At 36.4% G+C, this 25,989-nt stretch overlaps 1 protein-coding gene across 1 annotated transcript in view; it reads left to right on the plus strand.

Annotated features, from left to right (window-relative positions):
* The first annotated feature begins 3,906 nt into the window (after nucleotides 1–3,906).
* The window catches only part of LOC131854696 (dedicator of cytokinesis protein 7), a 37,088-nt gene continuing 15,005 nt past the window's right edge, over nucleotides 3,907–25,989 (plus strand). Inside the window, exons 1-21 of the mRNA XM_059205830.1 lie at nucleotides 3,907–4,062; nucleotides 4,161–4,233; nucleotides 6,805–6,965; nucleotides 7,767–7,980; nucleotides 8,594–8,787; nucleotides 9,490–9,630; nucleotides 10,060–10,339; nucleotides 10,940–11,117; nucleotides 13,077–13,282; nucleotides 13,998–14,178; nucleotides 15,547–15,701; nucleotides 16,178–16,296; nucleotides 16,679–16,832; nucleotides 17,564–17,752; nucleotides 18,425–18,528; nucleotides 18,771–18,939; nucleotides 19,378–19,510; nucleotides 19,669–19,768; nucleotides 20,345–20,494; nucleotides 21,755–21,932; nucleotides 25,233–25,495. Of these exons, the coding sequence (XP_059061813.1) occupies nucleotides 4,028–4,062; nucleotides 4,161–4,233; nucleotides 6,805–6,965; nucleotides 7,767–7,980; nucleotides 8,594–8,787; nucleotides 9,490–9,630; nucleotides 10,060–10,339; nucleotides 10,940–11,117; nucleotides 13,077–13,282; nucleotides 13,998–14,178; nucleotides 15,547–15,701; nucleotides 16,178–16,296; nucleotides 16,679–16,832; nucleotides 17,564–17,752; nucleotides 18,425–18,528; nucleotides 18,771–18,939; nucleotides 19,378–19,510; nucleotides 19,669–19,768; nucleotides 20,345–20,494; nucleotides 21,755–21,932; nucleotides 25,233–25,495 (3,377 nt within the window). The 5' untranslated portion in view covers nucleotides 3,907–4,027. The remainder of the gene's footprint in view (nucleotides 4,063–4,160; nucleotides 4,234–6,804; nucleotides 6,966–7,766; nucleotides 7,981–8,593; nucleotides 8,788–9,489; nucleotides 9,631–10,059; nucleotides 10,340–10,939; nucleotides 11,118–13,076; nucleotides 13,283–13,997; nucleotides 14,179–15,546; nucleotides 15,702–16,177; nucleotides 16,297–16,678; nucleotides 16,833–17,563; nucleotides 17,753–18,424; nucleotides 18,529–18,770; nucleotides 18,940–19,377; nucleotides 19,511–19,668; nucleotides 19,769–20,344; nucleotides 20,495–21,754; nucleotides 21,933–25,232; nucleotides 25,496–25,989) is intronic.

The following is a 25,989-nucleotide window of genomic DNA, read 5'->3' on the forward strand; positions in this document are numbered from 1 at the left end:
ACACAGTACAAACATTTGAAACATTTGTTTGTATGAGTATGATTGTTTCTAATGATCTACATTTTTATATTTCAGTTTAGCACTTATGTAGTACCTAAAATTCAAGCACTGCATAGCTTGGGACTAGATGGCGCAGTTTGGATTTTCCAGGAATATTATTATGATCCACAATAAAGATCAATTTGTATTTAGAAGAGGATAAACTTACCTTATGTTGGGTTAAAAAAGGCATCACTATGATTTCGACCATTGACAACGTATTTGAACACACCACTAATACTAGCAGCCATGAATATATACATATATTCCTAGCATAGACAAAAATACTTTCCCAACCGCGTCGTAATCCGGACGAGCGAAGGTCTCGTGTCCAGGAAGCCATTGCCACGCGACATCAAATCCAATTAGGATTTTAGCTAACGTGAACGCAGCAGGCAGATTAAAAATATACGCAGTTCCAATGCAGCGTGATTGGAAAGCGCGTGGATTTTATAGAGACCTTTATTTTTACCCGGTATTTATTTATAACTAACTACTATTCCCGACTTCGCACAATTGTACATGTATTATACATATAAACCTTCCTCTTGAATGACTCTATCTATTGCTAAAACTGCATTAAAATCCGTTGCGCAGTTTATAAATATAAGGTTCGCTTAGATGTTTTTAAGTACTCGTATTTTAAGATTTTTAAGACAAAGGAAGCGACTTCATTTTATATTGTGGATAGATATCACGGCTGTTATCCTAGATGGAACAGTTTTTTTTTTATTGATGATAATGGAATGGCGCACCCGCCTGCGCTAACGGTTTACGCTGGCGGGGCACCAGTGGAGGATGATAAGATGAGCATGAGGTCAGGTCAGTTAGCCCATCGTGACAAATTAATCAGAAATTTATCACAGTGGTTTCCAGGGGGAACCGCGTGGAGGTCAACCTGACATGGTATTTTGCTAGCAATGAGATCATCAATCCACATTACTAACTATCCCCTTTCCCCCCGCTAAATTAGTATTACAATCGCCTAAATACATAAACCAACATAAAGACGTATATGTTCCAAAACTTCTTTATGTTAATTTGTCTGTACACAGCTTAGAAACCTTACAGTAATAATTATAATTAAAGCATTTTATTTTCACACTTGTATCGACTTCGCCAGGGTGCTCATTAAATTACTTACAAAGTTATAATGTGTATTGTGTGTTTTTTTATATAACTTAACACTTAACTTAATTTTATATTAAAAAACCTTTAATATAACATTGTCTGTAATGTTCTGGATATGAATAAAGACTTTCTATAAAATTTATATTAAACATATATATACTTCGTTCTGGAGATTATTCGTAAATAAGGTTTGTATACTAAAAAATAGCAATTCACAAAATCGTGAAGTATAACTTTACTGTCTTAAAATCCGATACGTAATTTCAAAAAATCTAAGCATACACATGTAAAGAAAATTATATTTATATGTTTAATATTATTCTAACTTTACTAATTACGCGAGACTGATATCAGAAAGTCTCCGACTGGTAAATTAATGTTCTTATCATAATTACAACCCCTCATACTCAGCACTGTGAACTTGTAACATGTAGATGGTATATTTATTTAGGACACTTAATATCTTTCAATTTACGTACGCAAAATAAGTATAGCGAAAAATTAAAATTACGTGGAACAACTAATGGGCACTGAAAGAAATATTTAATGATAATTTGCCCATGCCAATTGTTTATAAAATCCTTTTGTTCTTATGTAAATAAAATTAATATTTTGTACTTTTTATGGATTTGTATTATACTTCCAACGATTCACTTAAGAATGACATTTAAAATTCGAGTGTTATATTTTTTTTTTTTAGTAAAATATAATGTAGCAATGAGGTTGCATACATTTATAAATAACAACACCTAACGTCTTAGATACCATTAAAAAAAAAGTATGATAATTACTCTAATACTATATATAACATAAACTTGACAAGCATATTAATATTAACAGCAAACCATCTAGAAAAAATGTATTTTCTTTCGACGTCAATGAGGCAACGGAAATTTCATAGACTAAAAATTAGAGACCACAGATGGGCAATAATAATTACAAATTGGTATCTCATAAAACAAAAACGTAGACCAGGCAGACCAAGTAAAAAAAAGAGCGACGACATAACACAAACGCGAGAAAAGTATGGAATACAGTTGCAAAAGACATTTGAATTTAGCACCGTAAAAATCGCTGGCCCAGATTTATTAAATTTATTATTTATATTACATTTATTATCTTATCTATATTGTGAACTAGCAGTTCCCGCGACTTAGTCTGCTTGGAATTTAACTTTAATTTTTCTAAAATAAAAGCAGCCTAAGTTACTCCTTATTACATCAGCTACCTGCCAAAAAAAGTTCCGTCAAAATCGATCCAGCCATTTCAGATATTAGCTGGAGCAAACAGACAGACACAAAAATGATAAAAAACGTTATTTTGGTGTATGCACCGTATTTATATTCATATGGATGTGTAATAAAAAACGGTTATTTCAATGTTACAAACAAACACTCCAATTTTATTTATATGTATAGATTTATTTAGAATAAATTTTATTTATAAGAGTAATACACAAGTTTGTTGCCTATTCTTCTTGTGATGAGTCTGCGTTCCGAATGAGAGGTAAAATCAAATATAATGACTATTCAATAGTGTTTATATTGAGTTTATTTGAATGAAGATTATTTCTATTTCTATTAGTAACACAGTAACAATAATTATAAATGCGAACGAATACTAATATTTTAACATGTTAACATGGAATAATGAAGTTATAAATAAATAAAAAAGTAAACCTCTTATGGACCGATGTGGGCGTACAATTTCTTTGATACTAATCGTCTGTCTGGGCCGACTGGGTGAATGTAGATAAATAATCTATCCGACATCTTACGACTGATCATGTTGAAAAATATACACAATTTTTATTACAAACTAGCTGTAAACGCGACTTCGTCCGCATAGAATTTAACTTTATTTTTTTAAAATAAAAGTAGACTAAGTGACTCCTTATAACATCAGCTACCTGCCAAAAAAAGTACCGTCATAATCGGTCCAGCCACTTCAGATATTAGCAGTAACAAACAGACAGACAAAAATGGTAAAAAATGTTATTTTGGAATATGTACCACCGTATTTATATTCATATGCATGTAGAAAAAAATGGTTATTTCAATTTTACAAACAGACACTCCAATTTTATTTATATGTATCTATAGATTGCATGAAACTAGTAACAAATTATACGAACTTCAAAAAGGAGGAAGATCGCAATTCGACTGTATTTTCTTGGTGTGTTATTTCATTTTTTTTTCTATACATAATTATATTAAAATCTGACCAGTACTTTTAGTAGTTTCATAATAATACGGTTACGAAATTGTATCGAATTTGTATTTGAAATTACGAAAACGAACGATACGGTTTTTTCATTAACTGTACACTTGTAATTATTTAGTACGTCATGACTACACAATGGCTGAACTGTTTTATGTGATAGAGCACGCCGTATAACCTGTAAACTATTTGATCTGCCCGGGTTTTAGATTTGGTGATCTGTCAACCCTATGCTATTTTATGTGCAATAAAAAAATAGCTAAAATTCGTTAAATTAATACTATAAGCCATTTAAATATTAATATATTCGACATGAAGTCAATAAAGAAAAAAGAAATATCAAGTACGAAATTAATAATAAATATATTGTATAAAGTTGTACACAATTGATTCCTTTGCTGACAAAACTTAAACTTTCGACAAAAAGTGTAAAACGTCATTCCAAGCGTTATTTGTCATCATTGACAGAAGTCAAACCAAGTGTCAAAAGCTATTTTGTTTGTATTAGATTCTGATTGTCGGTTTCGTTTTAATAATTGATCTATTTTACTTAAATTGTCTAATATTATTACAAACGATTAATATAAATAAAAAAAACTGTTGTGCATATAGTTTATTAGCTGCAGTTCAATTTTAGATGACACTTGGACGCAAATATCAACATTCTTCCGGGTAAATGGATTGATTACACCCTAGGGTCTCGCTTAACGATGCATGTAACTTGGGTTGGAGGTACAAAAATACGGCTGGATTGATTTTTTTATTTATAGGAATGCTGGGGACGCTCGGAAGGTATATGCTAACCAGTCGAAGGTGGGAACTCTCTCGGGGTGCTCGTCTTCAGTGAGTTAACATTATTTTATTATTAATATCAATCATACAGTCTTATCCTGTCTTTCGTACATGCTTTGAATATTTTATTAATCACTTCACTAGTGGTCTTAACGTAGCATACTGTGCTACAAGTAATTAGGCTCTAATTTATTCTAATACTATAATTTGCGTTTATCTTTTTTGTTACCTTTCACTAATAACTGCCTGAACAAATATTAATCAAATTTGATGATATATCATCATGTATTATAAAAATAAACATAGGTATCTTACCTTAAAAATGTAGATGAATTTATGGGTCACACCCAAAAATTTATATTTAGAATTTAAAATCTTTTTGAATATTTACCAACATATATGTCTATCAACATCAATGACTGATACTACTACGACACACTAGAAAAGCCCACTATTGTATGCTGTGTGTATGGACTGAGGCCTATGTCCAGCAGTGGACTGATGATGTGTATGGACTCATATTTGTATTAGCATGAAAGCCATGTATACTGTTTGCTGGAGGAATATTGCAATGTTTAATTTGTTGTATTAATGAAATAAAAAATGGTTTGAATATAGTTTACATAGAATTTAATAGTGACGCAACAGAATGTTTGAGAAGAAGTGCGAAAAATTGTATATAAAGTTAAACAAAACAACATTGATGTTCTATGCGTGACATTCCAAATTTGAATTTTATTTTTAAATATATTGAATGGCTATTTGCAATCGCAAACACTAACAAATATACAAGAACATATATACAAATATATTCTCTTGAAGAGTACAAGAAGAAGAGTAAGTAGCGACTCTCCTCAAGTTCATTTGTTATTGTCCAAATCTCAACTATGAGGAGATATGTCAAATGTATTATGAACTGAATAAAACTAACAAGAAACCCTGCTCTTATTCTTTACAAATGAGCTTGTTTGTTCATAATTACAAAAATATAGATTCATTATTAATACAATTAGGGAGAATTGTTTCTTCTTGTTATTGTCCAAATCAAAATTTATTTATTTACATAGGTGTATTACAGACTCTTATGATATGTCAAATGTATTATGAACTGAATAAAACTAACAAGAAACCTGGCTCTTATTCTTTACAAATGAGCTTTTACAAAAATATAGGTTCATTAATAATACAATTAGGGAGAAATGTAGGAGTGTAGACTCCATAAAGGTTGGAATTTGACCATCATTAGGGAAGATCGTAACAATAGTCAAGTTTCGGTACTGACTGAATATTTTTGATTTCTCAAATGCTAATTGTAGCAGAATTAAACAAAATAACTTAATCAATGTCAGTGTCTGAGCATTGAGCATGAAATAATACATAATAATGTAATATTGTATATATAAATAGATGTTATTACTAATATTGTAATAGTCCAAATGCTACCAACCATATACATGAGTCATTTATTATTGTTAATTTAGTATTGTATAACATAGCAATTTTATTAAAAACAATTTGAGTCATACAAATAAATTATTAAGTAATTATTATAATATATATTTTTAGACATTACTCATTTTCTGACAAGAAAGGAGCTTAATGAAATCTTGAATTGAATAATAAATATTAAAATAATAACAATGTCATATTATTATTTGCTATATAATAAATTCTTAATTGATTCCTCACACATCATATGATTATTTGTTTTTATCTATATATATTTATTTATCTATATCTTATATATAAAATTCTCGTGTCACAGTTTTTGTTCCCAAAAAATACTAATTATTTATATCTCCGTAAACACAAGCTTTGCATAGGTTGGGACAAGCTTCACATAGGTTGGGACTAAGACTAAAATTGATGTATTTTTATTTTTAATGATAATGAATTCTATGTGGTTTTTTCATTATTTTTTTTTATTTAAAATTAAACATTTATATACGATAAATGTGGTGAGCACAATGGTTCTAGAATGGACACATATGGTTCCACAAATTCCGCCTTATGTGAAGACATGAAAATTTTATATTAATGATTATGCTTGTAGAAATAATTACATAATTCTAGATAACATATTAGATTATATAATTTAATAATATTCTATATTATTGTTTACTCATTTTTAGCATTTCATTATCATAACATGACAATATTATTCTTATTTTTATGTCATTATACTAATACAAGCTGTGCCCGCAAATTACACCACGCGTTACTGTAAAGTTTCATAAAAATCCGTTCAGTAGTTTTTGCGTGAAAGAGTAACAAACATACATCCATCCATCCGTCCGTCCGTCCGTCCGTCCGTCCGTCCGTCCGTCCGTCCGTCCGTCCGTCCGTCCGTCCGTCCGTCCGTCCGTCCGTCCGTCCATACGTCCATCCATCCGTCCATCCATCCATCCATCCATCCATCCATCCATCCATCCATCCATCCATCCATCCATCCATCCATCCATCCATCCATCCATCCGTACGTCTAACTCACAACTTTTCTCGTATATATTATTAGTAAGACAGTCCAATTCGTAACTCAGTTTACGACTGATATTCTCAAATCGACGTATGGTTCGCATGATAACGCGTGCTAGTATTTATTTGTCATTTGTTTCTATACAGATATCACTGTGCGACATGATTGAGCCACCGGACTATGAGGAAGTGTGCGAGAGGCTGGTGGGTGAGCGAGATCCTCTCGCGTACCCTGCCTCCGACATTGAACTGTGCGTTGTACCCAAGCGAATACGGACACTAACACATGTGTTGCCCGATGAAGACTTGTAAGTAAACCTCATCTGTACAAATAAAAATTAAATGTCTGTTTGTCATTTTAAAATTAACAGCTTTCCACTAAAGTCCGACCGCTCAGAGTTTGCGTTTCTGACAGGTCGGGATCGAATGGGCGATGTAACTTTGAACTGACGGTCAATTTACGGCAAGATTTCAAATATCTTTTATTTGCCTTATTAACGAATGAAAGCCCTTATTCCAACTTACAATAAACTTATTCATTTTGGGCAAAAATGATTAACTACTTAATAAATAAAAGTCAAACCACATCAAACTGCGCTGATTCAAGGTTATTTGGTCACTACAAATTCAAACTGTTGCAAGCAAATTCCATAATTTCTGTCACCTAATCACCCTAGAATCTGAAGCCATCAGCGTGTACCAAAGCGAATAAAAGTTTAGCATTAAAATGTATAAAATTGTTAAATAATAGACTAGGTGCCGTCCAATCTGTTCATCGAATGGAATGACTCAACGGTCACTCATCCACCCGTACGTCCCCGCCCCTTGCTCTTTCGCAGGGACCCGCGATTGCCCAATTGATCGAACTTGGATATCGATGCATAAACAATGTTAAAAGAATATAAATCTTGCAGTTCTACTTCAGAGATTGCGCTGTGTTTGTGAGCGCTGATAAAAGAAATTTTAATATATAGACCCTCTCAGTTGGTAATTATTTAATTTGGTTTATTATTTTTAAGATAGTTTACGATTAGTTTGATATTTGAAATTGAGTTGAGATGTTTAAAAATAAAATCCCAAAATAAATTTAGATAAAAAAAATCTTGCAGAACCAAAGCGCCTATGTTCGTCCGCGATTGTATACGATGTTACACACAAGACTACACCGTTGTGGAGTACAAGCACCGGGCATACTCCGCGTCGGTGTTCAACCGGGAGAGGATCAACGAACGCCTGGAGAAGCTCCAAGCAGGACCGCGGCACCAGTATGAAATAGATGCGGAGCCGCCCACAGTATCCACTGAGGAATTGGTACCTAATCAGGTATTGATAATAATAACAAATAATCCTGGACAATTAACCCAGCGCCACGGTAAGCAGAGCTCATGGTATGGGTACTAGACAACTGATATAAATACATAGATTTATTTTGCGAATACATACATAATGCACATAGAAAACACCTAGATCGATACGAACAATCATACTGAAAATCAAAATCTTAATATCTTTATTCATGTAGGTTAATAGTCTCTTATGATATGTCAAATCTACCCTCAGTGCATTCGAGCTAACAAGAACTGACAATAAACTTAACTCTTATTAATTTTAAATGAATTTATATAAAACTCATGAATAAAATGGTTTGTACCGCGCCAGGACTCAAACCCTGGACCTGGCGCTAGATGGCGCTGTGTAAAATATTCTGAAATATTATTGAACATTATGTGTATTATGTATGTATTTAGGAAAAAATCTGCCCATGTTTTTGTATGTCAGTTGTGTAGTACCTATAACATAAGCACTGCTTAGCTTGGGACTAGATGGCGCTGTGTAAAATATTCTGAGATATTATTCCACATTATTATATGAGGTATGAATTTACTTACAACTTCCTATAAGGTAAATAAGTTCTTAATGAATCACAATTTTCCAGTTTGAATCTCAACCATCAAGTGGACGCCAGTCAGTAGCTTCCATCTCATCATCGTCATCTTGCAACGAGACCTTGACTCCTCGAGGCTCTTGGGCGAGTCTGGATCTGCGCAGTTCCTCATCTGACCCACTGCTGCCGGACCTCTTCGAGAGGAAGCCGATGGAACAAGTGGATGCTATAAATGAAGCTAAAAGGTGAGTTGTATCGAACCTTAAGTTAGGTTACCCCTGGAAACCATCGTGTTAAATTCCTGGTGAATCTATCACGACGGGCTAACTGACCTGACCTCATGCTCATCTTATCATCCTCCACTGGTGCCCCGCCAGCGTAAACCGTTAGCGCAGGCGGGTGCACCATTCCATTATCATCCATGAAAAAAAACCCTTAAATTAAGAGGGTAAGGGATTGTTAGTAATGAGGATAGCAGCCCCATTGCTTGCAATATACCATGTCGGGTCGACCTCCATGCGGTGCACCCTTTGAATCATCGTGTATAATTTGCCATGATGAGCAAAGTGACCTGACTTCATGCTCGTCCTATCATACTTCACTGATCTAGAATATCCAGACCAATACAAGTAATTATATTCATGAATACAAATTTTTGTGCCGTTTCCTCGAACCCGCGACATTCGGAAGTAAATCGGTGTAATAAACAGCTACATAACCGAGGGCGACTTTGTAAGTCAAATTCCTCTTTGAAGAGATATGTGACAGATATTATAAGGAACTCAGACATCACACAGTCCTAAGGTAAAACAATGTATTTGCCAATGGCGGCACGGATAGGATGCGCGAGGAATCGAATCTGCGACCATACGAAAAGAGGCGGTATGCTAAACCGCTAGACCACAGAGGCCGTCAAATGTGTATAATTATGTACAACTTGTTGTCAGGTTGGAAAATCGTCAGCCCGATCTCTTAGGCCTGTACATACCGTACCTAGACGAAGAGGATGCTGTGGAGAGACGACTGCCGGCAGAGATGCCGTGCGAGCTCATGGGCCACAGAATACTGGTCAACTGCCACCAGCTCAAGTGAGTACACCGGAACATACTTTGACAATATATGATTAATTGTAAATGTATATGAAATTTTCCATAATTTTGTTCGTTTCATAAATATTCTCACTGAGTTAATGAGAATATTTATGAAAGTGACAAGTTTTATATATTGTTTTATTATGTATATTTTTAATATTTCATTCAGACGCTGCTTATTATTTAATTCAATTTGACCACAGACTAACAATAAATAAAAGAGTATACATGCGTGTGTGTGTCAAATATTAATGTATTTTTTACGGTTATTTAAAAAAAATAACATCTACATATACCTATATAAATAAGTGTGCTAAATTTCATATTCCTCACTCCGCGCAATTTTCGCAAAAAGAGGTACAAAGTTTTTACTTCACGTATTAATATAACGATTATTTATAATCCATAGATTTTTGTTTATTACAGATTGGAACTAGATGTGGAACCGCTATTCGCGTCAATGGCCCTGTTCGACGCGAAAGAGAAGAAGAAACTATCGGAGAATTTCTACTTCAATCTGAACTCTGAGTGCACAAAGCAGATGCTCTCCGGACACATCCCCCACGCGGACATCTCCACACTGAGCCGGAGCGCCATCTTTGATATACCAAACCCGTCGCCGGATGTATTCCTAGTCGTTCGTGTCGAGAAAGTTCTACAAGGGGATGTTAACGAATGTGTTGAGCCTTATATCAAAGATGATAAGGTTTGTTTTTGTTCTAAATTCTCTATCTGACTATCTAATCTTCTAGAAACTTATAGATCTTGGCCTGTAGGTTTGTTTTTCTTCTACTTTCTCTATCTGAGTATCTAATCTCCTAGAAGGTTCTAGATCTTGGCCTGTCTAGAACTGCACTGAGTTATATACTAGAACATGTATCTAAAGCTGCACTAGTAGGTATTACTAGATTTGTCTAGGCAGGAAGTGAATCTCGATCAAAACGACGAGAAAGAGCGCATCTTGCAACCGCGCATTTCCATTTTTGTAATAAATAAATGTCATTGTAAAATGGTGAATATCATGTAATTAATTACAGATTTATTGTTAATCTACTACTTTTAAACATGTCTATGGAAAATAATATTATCAAAATAAAGTAAAAAAAATACAAGCAATCATGCGCGAAGAAATTAATACAAAACATAAATCATTCAATAACGCGTGCGCGTAATTTTCCAATCAATCGAGCGCTCTTTACTTCAATCACGCAAGAACGTGTTGTGTAAAAGCAACTAATTACCTGGTATTATATACAAAAAAGAGTATATATATACCATAAAGTATAAAATGCATCTATGATTTTAGAACCGAGAGAAAGTGCGAGCCAGCGCGCAAGCTGCTTGCACCCGCCTCGGGAAATACCGCATGCCACTCGCCTGGAGTGCTGTATCCTTGCTGAACATCCTCAGCGGATCCAACAGTCTTGAACGGGAGCAAGCAGACAATAATAGTCTATCGGCTAATTCTAATACTAATAGTTTAGGTGAGTATTGTTATATATATAAGTAAAAACAATGAACTCCATACGAAGTAAATAATAAATACAAAACTACGTGATGTTTCTAACACTGTTTACAATGACTGATGTGGCGTAAAAAAAATAAGCAAAATGAAATGATTAAAAATCTTTTAATATGCCACTAGATGTTGAGTTACATTGAGTTTTTTTCATGGATGATAATGGGATGGTACACCCGCCTGCCTGGTTTACGCTGGCGGGGCACCAGTGAAGGATGTTAAGATGACCATGAGGTCAGGTCAGTTAGCCAATCTGACAAATTTACCAGGAATTTATCGCGATTGTTTCCAGGGGGAACCGCGTGGAGGTCAACCTGACATGGTACATTGCTAGTAATGGTATTATGAGTCCACATTACTAACAATCCCCTCCCCCTAGTTACATTGAGTTAGTTGTTAGTCTGTGGTTTATATTCCTAGTACTTAGTTTTGTTAATAAATATAATTAAAAAAAAACTATAGACCTAGGGCTTGTTGTCTCCCAATTGATGCCTGGGTAAAAAGGTTCGCCCCATGGCCCCAAACTGTTCATATTTACTATAATTGTACATTTATTATTTTTAATGGATGATATGCTGTTCGGGCTCCAGTGAAGGATGCTAATATGGGGTTAGTGATAGATTTATCACGAAGTAACCATGAGATTATCCAAAGAAAAACCATCGAGGACAACCTGACATGGTACTTAGTCAGCAATGGAGTCACTAGTCTCCAGTACTAATGTCCCCATTCTGGGGGAAAGTTCACATTATAACAATCCCCTTTTCCCTGGAAAGATGATGGTTAGTAATGTGGACTGATAACCCTATCGCTAGCAATGTACCATGTCAGGTTGACCACCATGCGGTTCCCCTGGAAACAATCCTGATAAATTCCTAGTCATTTTTTCACAATGGGCTAACTGACCTTATGAACATGAGGTCAGGTTAGTTAACCCGTCCTCCAGTGGTCCTTCACCAGCGTTAACCGTTAACGTAGACGGATGCACTATTTATTTACAAACCATTAAAAAAATAGATCCCTTTTGCCCCATATACACTTGTTGGTTCACAGACCGTAAGGTGTCGTTGTCGCTCCTGGGCACTAGCAACCCCATTGCTGACTATGTACCATAGTTGCCGAGGGGGAAAGGGATTGTTAGTAATGTGGACTCATGACCCCGTTACTAACAATGTACCATGTCAGGTTGACCTCCACGCGGTTCCCCCTGGAAACCATTGTGATAAATTCCTGCTAAATATGTCACGATGGGCTAACTAACCTGACCTCATATTCATCTTATCATCCTCCACTGGTGCCCCGCCAGCATAAACCGTTGGCGCAGGCGGGTGCACCATACCATTATCATCCATGAAAAAAAAAAAACCTAACAATAGTAAGGGAAGGGTATTGTTAGTAATGTGGACTAATGAACCCATTACTAGCAATGTACCATGTCAGGTTGACCTCCACGCGGTTCCCCCTGGAAACCATTGTGATAAATACCCTGTGAATTTAACACGATGGGCTAACTGACCTGACTTCATCTTCATCTTATCATCCTCCACTGGTGCCCGCCAGCGTAAACCGTTAGCGGAGGCGAGTGCATCATTCCATTATCATCCACTAAAAAAAAACCATAGTTGCCGCGGGGGGAAAGGGGGATTGTTAGTAATGTGGATTAATTATCTTATTGCTAGCAATGTACCATGTCAGAATGACCTCCACGCGGTTCCCCCTGGATAAATTCTTGGTGAATTTATCACGATGGGCTAACTGACCTGATCTCATGTTCATCTTATCATCCTCCACTGGTGTCCTCCAGCGTAAACCGTTAGCGCAGGCAGGTGCACCATTCCGTTATCATCCATAAAGTATAGTTGCCGGAGTCACTTGTCCCCTGTACTAACAATCCCCTATCTCGTTGACACTTGTGGGGGCACAGATCGCAAGGCGTCGTCGTCGAGCCTGGAGCAGCTGCGGCGTCGTGCGGGCGAGGTGGGGGGCTCGCTCACCCGCAAGGGCTCCGTGGAGCGCCGCAACCCCCCCCCACACACGCCGCACGGGCCCGGCGCCCCCCACGACGACCTCGCCGCGCACCTCCTCACCTTCAAGCCCATCGTCATCACAGTCACCAGCTTCTTCAAGCAGGTACTTATGCCACACTGTTCACTGATTGTTACCAGCAGCTACGTCTGTTTTTTTTAATAAAATGTGTTCGTCCTTGTGATTCAATTGTATCTACCAGCAATGGTATTTCGGAACCGATACGATATTGAAACCTTCAAGAAAAGAGCTTATTCCTTTTTAAAAGGCCGACAACGTACTTGCAATTCCCCTGGTGTTGCGGGTGCTCATGGGCGGCGGCAGTCACTTACCATCAGGTGAGCCGCATGCTCGTTTGACACAGTGTTATAAAAAAAATTACATATTTACTGACTGCCTCGGTGGTTTAGCTGTTTAGCACTGGATCTCGTGTGGCGGCTCCAAAGTGTAACCGACATGTGAAACAAGTATTTAATATAAGCGAGTTGATTCTCTATGATTCTCTATATGCTACGCATGTGCCACCTACAATGATGGATCATGATGCTCTTCCTGATGCAACATATATTTATTTAGTCATATAATTTTCCTTGTATATAGACTTCTCACGGAGATAAAAAATTATGGTAAAGAATTATTAATATAATAGTATATCCAATATTTCATTTCTAATTAAACTTTCATGTTTTCTCATTTTATCTAATCCAGCAATTGATTTTATTCTAAAAAATGGATATCGTATTTGATTCAGAAACTCTGAACTTGATATAATAACCTTTCTTAAACTATACTCTGATCTTACATAATTAAAACTTTAAAGGAACCAGACAAACTCCGCGACGAGGACTTGTATAAATTCCTCGCGGAAATAAAAAGGCCAAGCTCAGCTCCAAAGAAACTGAAATGCATCCCTGGTACACTGAAGATCGAAGTATCGCCGTGTCCCGATGAAGTTAAAAACGGACTGACGCCCGAGTTAGCTAAACTGAACCCATATGGAGGTATGTATTAACTTATTCTTTTATTTATTAGATCTTCTATGTTCTATTAGAAAATAAAATTTCCACTATATATATGACGACCTCGGTGGTCTAGCGGTCTAGCACACCGCTTTACGACCGATGGTTGCGGGTTCGATTCCTCGCACGGCACAAACACTTGTATTCATGAGTATGATTGTTTGTATCGGTATGGGTGTTTTCTATATATAATATGTATGTATTTACGAAACTATATACATACCCATAACACAAGCTTTAGTTAGCTTAACTTGGGTCTAGATGGCGCTGTGTGAATTGTCCTGAGATTATTATTATTATTATTATTATTACTATAAAACTGTCCATACTGTATTTACCTATGTATTTTAGCCATCATTTATCAGAACATACACTTATATTTATACCTTACTAGCTACTCGCCCCGGCTTTGCCAGGGTGTACATGTATTATACATATAAACCTTTCTCTTGAATTACTCTATCTTTAAATAAAAACGCTTCAAAATCCGTTGCGTAATTTTAAAGATTTAAGCATACATAGGGACGGACAGACAACGACAGCTACTTTGTTTTATAATATGTAATGATCAGAAGTAACACCAACAAACCACGTTCACACAGACAACAGTACTACTAAATTTTAAATTAATTAATAACAGCTTCCCCTGAAAATCAGCGTTTGGGCATTACAGCCTAAACACAAGATGTATGGAAACCAATTTCGTCCTAGCTGTATTTTTTTAATTATTAATTATAACTGTTTGTAATATTGTAACATGTATGTTATTTTCTATGTGTTATATGTTAAACTAAATTTTAAATGCTATGTGTATGCATATTATCAGTGGATTAAAAACTAAACGACTCAAGATGCAAGCGTGACCTCTTGATTTCATTTTTTTTACGCAAATCACGACTAACAAGTGCATACTTTTCTTGCAAACACATAATAATAATCTCAGGACAATTCACACAGCGCCATCTAGACACAAGTTAAGCTAGCTAGAGCTTGTGTTATGGGTACTAGATAACTGATACATATACATAGATTTTTTTTGTAAATACATACATATTATACATAGAAAACACCCAGACCGATACAAACAATCATACTCATGAAAACAAATGTTTATGCCGTGCGAGGAATCGAACCCGCGACCATCGGTCGTAAAGCGGTGTGCTTGACCGCTAATAATTAATTAATTGAATTATTATGTATTATTTTATTAATTAATAATTAATACATAATAATTCAATACACATTACATGTGTATTGAATTATTATGTGTTACCTAAATAAAAAATTTTGAATTTGAATTTTCAAGTATGTGCTCACCAATATTTTAATTTTGTTTTTTTTTCTTATAAGACGAGAATATCCGTCCGTGCAAGGAGGTGCTAGCATTCCCGCTGAGCGCGGCTGCCGTCCCTCACTATCAGTACCGCAACCTCATGTACCTGACCGTTAGAGAGATCAACCTCACCGCTTACACCTCACGTACCGGCTCCGCCAGGAACATCACCGTAAGATTATTTTTCTATCCGTGTCATATAATTAACCGGTCATATAAAAATCTATTATTCAATAAGAAAATCCTTTATTTTATTTTTTGAAATTGTATTTATTAACAACGTACTTGCAATTCCCTTGGTGTTGCGGGTGCTCATTTGCGGCGGTAGTTACTTACCATCAGGTGAGCCGTATGCTCGTTTGTCTCCTGTGTTATAAGAAAAAAGTTGAAATTATCCGCAAAATTACTTGCAATTCCCCTGGTGTTGCGGGTGGTCATGGGCGGCGGTAATTACTTACCATCAGGTGAGCCGTATGCACGTTTGTCCCCTGTGTTATAAAAAAAAGATGAAATTATACGCAATTATGATACAGAATAATACAAATTACAGATTAAAACACAATATAGAGTAGATTTTTTTTAAATTGTGACATTTCTGGAAGTAGACATATAAACTATTGCTAACATCTTTATAAAATATATGTGCAGGTTCGAATCCAACTGATGTCCGGCGAGAACCAAGCGTCCGCGTTACCAGCCATATTTGGACGAAGCTCATGTCCTGAATTCACCACCGAAGCCTACACCACCGTGTTGTACCACAACAAGTATGTATATATTTGGTGGTCACTTGGAGGCTGCAATAAAATATACGTAACTTTGGTTATGTATGGTGATTGTTTTATAATTGTATACTCATGAATACAAATGTTTACACCGTGCGAGGAATCGAACCCGCGACCATCGAAAGTAATGCGGTGTGCTAAACCGCTAGAGCGAAGCCGTCAAATATACTAAACTAGCTACACGCCCCGGCTCCTCACGGGTGTACGTGTATTATATATATAAACCTTCCTTTAGAATCAATTTATCTATAGAAAAAACCGTTTTAAAATCCGTTGCGTAGTTTTAAAGATCTAAGCGTACATAGGGACGGACAGACAGCGACAGCGACTTTATTTAATATTATGTAATGATAATGTCTCTCAGAAACCCGTCTCTCTACGATGAGATAAAACTGAAGCTGCCGGCCGATCTCGGGGACCACCACCACCTGCTGTTCACGTTCATGCACGTCTCCTGCCAGAGGAAGCCCGTCGCGCCGGAACAGGAGAAGAATGTGGAAACGCCAATCGGTTACTCGGTATTAAAATAACATAAATAAATATTATTTAATAATAATAAATATTATTTTATTTTATTTATTTCTGAAATAAATAAATAAAATAAAATAATATTTATTACTAGCTGTACCGGCAAACGTTGTTTTGCCTTAAAATAAAAAAAAAATTAGAGGTGGACTACCTCTAACATTTAGGGGGATGAAAAATAGATATTGGCCGATTCTCAGACCTACTCAATACGCTCACAAAATTTCATGAGAATCGGTCAAGCCGTTTCGGAGGAGTATGGGAACGAAAATTGTGACACGAGAATTTTATATATAAGATTATTAAATAATATTTATTTATACTACTACTACTACTAATATTAATATACTAATAAATATGCTACTAATATTAAACTTAAATTTAAGCACTTTTATATACTCACAACAATCTTTTTTTACTGCTTAGTCAGAAAGCTGAGACTATATTAAATATTAGTAATATGGTTCATATTAAACTTTTTAAGCACTTTATATTTATATTATAATAACAGCTATCTTTTTTTTTAATCTAATCTAATCTATTCATCATTCGGAACTCTGACTCATCGCAATAAGAACGAGCAAGGAAATGCTTGCTCTTTTAGGCCCTTATTACCATTACTATAGTGTAAGTTTTGTATGGCAGTGGCGCAAGAAACTTGCTTGCTCCTTTATTCGATTGATTAAGATATTATTATTATTATGGTATAACGTTTGTTCGGCAGTGGCTGCCGCTGTGCCGCAACGGCAAGCTGACGTGCGGCGAGTACAACCTGGCGGTGATGCTGGAGGCGCCGCCAGATAACTACTCGTTCATCTTCCCGGACGTGCAGCTGCCCGGCACGCGCTGGATCGACAACCACAAGCCCATCTTCAGCGTCGCCCTCGACGCCCATACCACCGTGCACCCGCTGGTCAGTCGCAATTATTATATATTTTATACTAACTGTGCTCGCGTCATTATTCGCGTGCGATAGTGACCAAAGACAGAAAAAATATTCAATAATCTACCACAAAAGAAAGGAAAGAAAAATGATGATTTTCCATGCTTATTTTTCAACACATTTGCTCGTAAACTGAACCTAATTTCATCAATTTTCGATATATTAACCAGCTCATAAAACACGCATCAGTATAAAATAAAGTCGGTGTCGCTGTTTGTCCGTCCCGTAGATAGAGTGATTCATGAGGAAGGTTTATATATAGAATACATGTACACCCGTGGGAAGCCGGGGCGAGTAGCTAGTGTATTATAAGTGCAATTAGTGACGGTATAATCCATAACCGCACTATTTACAAATTTTTTTTATCAAATTTAGAACTGACCGTCGTGGGCGCCGCGACCGTATTTTATGGGTTACCTCATATTTTTTAGAACTTCTCTATTGATCTACTTATACATTTGATCTGATTTTTGATTTATGATTGATTTGATTTATTGTAATGCCCTGATCATTGTATTATTTTATTTATTTATTATGCATTCCATAATTTTGTATTAAGCCGTTAGTAGAGTTAAATTGACATCAAATTAATTATGGACCCTGTTAGACGCTAATCTAATACTATTTACTATTGTTTTGTAGGATGGATACATAGAGCGTTTCGCAATGGCATGCGAAGCGGTGCAGGAGGGGAACATACCTCCAAGAATAGGACTTGCTAATATGGAATCTGAACTGCGAGCAAGGTCAGTTAGTAATAAATCAGTTATAATAAATACCTACTTCGTCATTTTTGGAATTAATATAATTTTTGTTGTATTTTCTTTTTGGTCTCGAGGCTCGAAGGACCAATTTTTGTATAGTAACTGACTATACCCAAACAAATTCATATATGAAAGCTGAAGTGAGTGCGTGATTGTCCTGATATGCTCGGTAGAGCTATTATATTTGGCATCGGTAGTAATGTGGTATTGTACATTTGTAACAGCATAACAGAGCTGCCGACGGCCAACGTAGAAGCACTGGCGCGGTACCTGCCCGTGATACTCGACAAGCTACTACGGCTGTTGCTAGCGCCCCCCGCGCTCGCCGGACAGACACTCAACATCGCACAAGACGTCTTCACCTGCCTCGCGCACATCTTCACAGAGATTACGGTCACAGCTTCCCAATCTTTATTTTTCCATCGCCTTTAGGTATATTTCATGCAACTAGAATAGTAAAGAAATTGATTGTCCACACGATGGAAAGTGATACTAGTACAGTACGACGGACATTATATCGGGACGTGACGTCGTGAATGCTTAGCTATCGGCCTCGGTTCACTATAACTTCAGCGTCATACTTCATCCTTCGAGCCGGAACATTTACAAACCGTCAAAATCGACAGGAGAGTTTTACATATGCTACTACGTAAAACATCCATCTTGTCAATATTGTGCAGTGGTACTAAAACCCTAGTATTAAAAAGTACACAGTTGAGCAATAATTTTTGTTTATACTATGTAAGTGGCATACAAGCATACGGGTTATCTGATGGTAAACAGTTACTATAGCCGTTGATTACAATAGAATGTTGTGTTGTGAATGTGCAGAACATCAACGATGGTGCCGGCTGTGACCGTCACGGACGTAGCGCGCTGTTGAGCACCTACATACAGTACCAGTGCACCGCACCTCGGCCCAGCCTGGCCGACCGGGACATCGGCCTGCCGCTGCCGCCCTCCGGTGAGACACACACTAATACACACACTTTACAGCACAGGAACTCAATAAATAAGGACCAAAAAAATATCATGTAGAGGACACTGTATAGTGCAATAAAAGTGCAGCAATCAAGGTCAAGTGACTACTAAAAATTCAATATACTCTGTTGTTTATTACAGTGATGAGTGACGGATCATGTAAGATCCTGCATGAGGAGCTGGCGCTCCAGTGGGTGGTCGCGAGCGGAGCCACCAGGGATCTCGCCATGCACAACTCTTGGTAATCTTTTATTATTAATAGTTTATATGTAACTAGCTGTACCGGCAAACGTTGTTTTGCCTTAAAATAAAAAAAAAATTGGGGTGGACCCCTAACATTTAGGGGGATGAAAAAAAGTTGTTGGCCGATTATCAGACCTACTCAATACGCTCACAAAATTTCATAATAATCGGTCAAGCCGTTTCGAAGGAGTTTCGGGAACGAAAACTGTGACACGAGAATTTTATATATAAGATTACTAGCTGTGCCCGTGGTTTTAAATTTATGGCCTACATATTATTCTGATGTGTAAGCTGTATTATTCTTTGCTTTCGTTTGTGCTTTTCATCAAAAACCGTTCAGTAGTTTTTGTATGAAAGAGTAACAAACATCCATCCATACTCACAAACTTTCGCCTTTAAAATATTAATAAAATTTGGCAATGGCATTCCATCCGATCGCAATTGCCAATCGTCGCCTGTATACTTTAACTGGGTCTTTAATTCAGTAGCGTTTTAATTCGGTCGCGGGTTCGATTCCCCATTCGAATTTAGATATATATTGAACATGTGTATTTATACAACGTGGCGATTGCAGGGCGCTGTTCGAGCTGATGGTGAAGTCGATGGTGGAGTACCTGTACTGGAGCGGCGCGCACGAGGCGCCCCGCAAGGCTCGCTTCCCGGACCAGTTCACGGACGACCTCACCACGCTCGTCAACAACCTCACCTCGGAGATCATCTCCAAGTAACAAACATACATAGTAATAAACGTACATTGTAAACAATCATACTCATGAATACAAATGTTTGTGTCATGCAAGGAATGGAATCTGCAAATAATAAACTAGTCGACCGGGATGTCTACAGTATTACCTCTTCTTCATCTCTATTTATTTATTATTCTTAAATATATATTTATTTGTTTTACTATAAATAATGAACTGCCGTAGTACTCGAATAAAAAATATTTACATGCAGTAAAATCTTTACATTCTTTGGCATGAAATATTATTTTTATCACTAAACCTACCAAAATATGGAAATTTTGCAAATGCAAATTTTTTTCTTTTCTGTATATGTATATCTATTACAGACTTTTATAATATGTCAAATCTACCGTCAGTTCGGAGTCCTTTCGAGTTAAGAACTGATAAGGAACACAAATTAGCTTTATAGAACAAAACTACAGATTCATTTTTGCTATGAACACCTACATACTCTATTGCATTTTTATCAAAGGAAATAACCTAATCAGTGGCCGTAACCCTAATAAACCAGTTACTACAAGCAGTAGTTTTTCATCGTATTATATGACTCACCATATACCATTTAAGGGAAATGCAAATAATTTTGTAGCATCCTATAGAACATATCAGTGTTGTTCCGTATTCCGAACCTCCTTAGTCTAAGCAGGTTGTATCACCGGCTTGCTTACTGAAGCAAAGGGCGCTTGGTAATACTGGCCACATATAAAAATATGTGGCCACTTAAATTTCGAAAAAAGAATAATAAAACAATTGAAAATAAGAACTGGAATTAAAAGGACGCTCCGTATTTTTATCTATATAAAACAAGATAATTAATGATTTATTTAACACAATATAATAATTTTTGATGAAAATATACACTCTAGAGTGCGTGGCCACTAAACAGTACTACACATCGGGACGTTCCTAAGCAAAGGTGAGTAAGTTTGGTGTTACATTGCTTACTTTGGGGTGTTCGGAGTGTGGAAGACGTTCTTCCAGGTCGAAATCGTATTTTTACTTCCTTTTCCATTAATTATTTTCTTTTCAATAAATACAGTCCACTCTCTCTTTTATATATTAAGTTATAAAGATTCGTAATCCAACAAGTGTAATATTAAAAAAACACATTAACAGCGCCATTTACATGTTCCTGTGACGCCATCTAGTTTGCACATATTGAACTAAAATTACTTGCATCCACGCAATCCACGAATCAAAATAAAAGATGAGACTATAACTATATGTTCGTACCACAGATACGGGAAGAACAGCAAGTTGACACAGAGTCTGAACAACAGTCTGGCCTTCTTCCTGTTCGATCTACTGAGCATCATGGACCGGGGCTACGTGTTCAATCTAATCCGCAGTTACTACAAACAGATGTGCGCTAAGATCGCGTCGCTTCCTGACGCTGTACCACTAGTACAGTATAAGGTAATTCAGTACGTTTTTTTAAGAAATGTAATAGCATAGAAGCAGGTGATCGACCTGAAAGTCGTGGCCGTCGAGAAGAACGTCATCATCGGACAACCACGGTGTCAGCGCGTATCTGAAAATCTGCCATTTCTCAGTCTTCAACCGAAACACAACTTACAAAACAAGCTGCTTAGTAAGATTGCTTATCTATCAGTTGATAAAGTATTTGTATATGTTTATATATAGGACTAAAATATTATACATTTTCTCAATGTTTCTCTATATTACTCATGCTCAATACTCTAATCTTAGATTAATGATACATTGAGCACACACACACAATTAAAGTGCAAAACAAATCTTGATGAGTCTACGGTTACCACATTATATGAAGTTGGCCATCAGAATAATGAAGAATGTTAACTGATTTTGAATATTAGCTTTCATGTGGAAATCTCGGTTAAAAATAAAAAATATAAGTGAAAGAATTACTTCAATACGTCAATTAGTTTCTGATTTATAGAAGTAAACGTGCGATGCGGACTCGTGTGACGGTGTGACGTCACAACACTCGCTCTGTCCGCTCGCGCTCTCAGCACGGAGTCGTCTTACGTTCATTAGAAATGATAAATACTTTCAAAAATAACCAAACCAAATACTAGAAAATCATGTGTTGTGCCGAAACGTACAAATACAACCACCAAAGTAATAGTTATTTTTACTATAACCACAAAAAAATTCAACAAATTTGATAACAGTCGTTGCGTCCTCTCTTCGACGATGTAGCCACATTAGAAATGCTATAGTACGTTTACAGCCTCTGTTGGCGGCACAATCTTCGCAAGTTACGTTTAAAACTTCTTGGTTGTTTTCATTACTTTCTAAACTGCAACGGTACCGTGTGGTACGTACGCGTTGTTCGCGCGTGATTCTGCATTTGACCATACAAACATCACTTGCTCTTTTTACTTGTATGTAACCGATAGCATCATCACCAAAGCTGTCTCTTGCCGACTTGGAATAAGTTACAAATAAAAATAAATAAAACGGCCCTCGTATTTTATTAATAAGACAAATCAAAATTTAAAAAAAAGATTTAGTACATCTGTTCAAATCACTACAAATCAGTATACCTATGTGTTTAGTTAAATTTACTAAGAGAGAGGTACCTATATTTACTGATGTACATACATACCTATAGATATAAAAATCTAACACATATTTGTTGTCTATAACGTAAAAAGGTTTGGTACTTCTGCCTATTTGAGTTGCAATTCAAATTCAAATTCAAAAATCATTTATTCATGTAGGACATTTTAGCCGCTTATGAACGTCAAGTTTTTACATTAGAATTTTTTTTCCCTACCGTCCAGTTCGGTATATAGATCCAATTGAGAAGAACTGGTAAGAAACTCAATTGAATTACTTTTTTTTTAAATCCAGTTTATTTACAATGCATAGGTATTTATATAGGTGTCTATGTCTAACATTAAATGAAAATCCCGAACATGAAAACTATTGCCATGCACGCTCGTCATTCAAGTAATCGTTTAGTGAGTAATAGGCCTTGCTCAGTAAATATATAACAGATGTTTTGAATTTATTTAAGGGTAATTCCAATATATCCTTTGGTATGTTATTGTAAAATTTTATACCTATTCCCATAAAAGACCTATTGACTTTTTCTAAACGATACTTGGGGACTGCAAGTTTGTCTTTAAATCTAGTATTAATATTATGAATATTGCTGTGTTTTGGAAATAAGTCAAGATTTTTATGAACATATAGGATATTTGAATATATAAATTGAGAAGCAACGGTAAGAATATTTGCCTCTTTGAATTTCTCTCTTATTGAGTCACGACTCTTCATACAGTAGATCGCTCGAATGGCACGTTTTTGTAATATGAATATATTTTTAATATCTGCCGCTTTTCCCCATAATAATATTCCATAAGAGAGTAAACTATGAAAATAACTGAAATAGACCAATCTAGCAGTATCAGTATCAGTGTACTGTCTAACCTTACGCACGGCAAAAGCTGCTGAACTCAGTTTCTCTGCAAGACTTTGAATTTGTGCACCCCATTGTGTTTTATTATCTAATGTGATTCCTAGAAAGACAGTAGATTCTATAAATTCGAGAGATTCGTCATTTAATTTTATGTTGCAATTAGTATTAAAACTTTTAGACAGAGAAAAATTAACATATTTTGTTTTTTTAGCGTTTAACATAAGATTGTTAGTTGTAAACCAGTGCAAAAGACGCCGCAAAGCACTATTTACATCGTCATAATTATTAGTCATTCTATTAACTTTAAAAATCAATGAAGTATCATCTGCAAATAACACTGGGATAGTGTGCATCTATCTTGGATGGCATATGGGAGATCATTTATGTATACTAGAAATAAAAATGGACCGAGAATAGATCCTTGAGGTACACCCATTTGCACAAGTGACCCGTCAGACGTAGCGCTGCTAACCTTTACTTTCTGTATTCTATCAGATAAATAAGATTTTATTAAATTTAAAGCGTTGTCTTTGACGCCATAAAAAGTAAGTTTTTTCAATAATGTGTTATGATCAACGCAATCAAAAGCCTTAGAAAGGTCACAAAAACACCTATCGCATCCATTTTATTTTCCCATGCAGCAAATACGTGTCTGAGCAACTCTGCACCTGCGTCTGTAATTGAACGACCTTTGGAAAAACGGAATACTTGCAATATGACATCAGTTGGGTATTTTTTTTAACAAAACAGTTTAAAACAGATAAATTATTTTCTAAATAGCAAGAAAAGTTAACTTACCTTTGCATTTTTATTCCTCGCATTTCGGCGTCAACGAAATCACTATTTGTTGATAAAACCATTAATGCATCTATTTTAAGCATATTATCCGATTGCCATTTTTCGAATCCCTCATCCATTTCATTAATTAATAGCATAATAACGTAATGCGCTGATGAAAACAAAACAAAATACTGACGACTCGCTACTAAGCGGAGCGGAGCGTTGTAAAATGACGTCACACGTCACGTGACTGTTAGCGGGACTCGAGATTTATCGTAAGTTTAAAGCCTATAAAATCAAAACTAATATTTTTGATATTATTTGACATACAAACTTTACTATATCACACACAAAAAGAAAGATACTTGATGTATATTTGTATACATACATAACTTTACTAGAGAAATAAAACAAATATCAAACTTTCGACCGATTTGGCATACCTAGTAACATTCTTCATTGTCATTCTATTATAGTTTCATACATAACATGTTACATAATACAGCACAAATTGTATATTGCAGCTGGCATTCCTGCGTATAATCTGCTCGCACGAGCACTACGTGTCGCTGAACTTGCCGCCGGCGGGTGGCGCGGGCGCGAGTACTGGCGCGGGTACTGGCGCGAGTACTGGCGCCAGCAGCGGGTCGGTGTCGCCGGCGCCGTCGTCGCACTCGCTAGCGTCGCACTCGTCGGCGCCGCACCACCAGCTCAGCCACGAGTTCCGCTCGCGGCACTACCTCGCCGGCCTGCTGCTCACGGAGCTCACCAACACGCTCGAGTTGCAGTCAGTACATCCTATTCTTTATATTATTGATAAACTGACCTGAGGGTAACTCTCCGACAGCACATAGCCATACCAACCTCTCAGTTATACTATCCGAATCTGCGGGAATACGTTCTGAAAAGCACGCATCCTCATGACCCTACAAATTATTATTCTACTCCTTCTCCCTTTTTCTCTCCCTTCTGGGGTAGCGGTTGAAAGATGATGATAGATGGCATCGTTGCCAGGGAGCACTCTATTTCTGCGTCGTCTTCTCTTCTTGGCCGCTTGCTCCCATGAATCAGCCTTTTCGTATTCGCTACGCTTCCACTGCCACTGATGCACGAACTCCTGTAACTTCCTAAAATTCTCTTGCGAAGACGTCAAGTCTGGACAGTACACCGACCCTTTCCTGCGTATTCCTTTTGTGAATTTTAAAGTTCTATCATCGAGCTACTGATTAATGAAGTCAGGAAAAATTCCGCGATATCAGATATAGCTACAGAAACCTATAT

The sequence above is a fragment of the Achroia grisella genome, unplaced genomic scaffold (genome assembly GCF_030625045.1).
Source record: "Achroia grisella isolate CSIRO2021 unplaced genomic scaffold, CSIRO_AGI_Agris_v1 utg1244, whole genome shotgun sequence".
Classification (NCBI taxonomy): Eukaryota; Metazoa; Arthropoda; class Insecta; order Lepidoptera; family Pyralidae; genus Achroia; species Achroia grisella.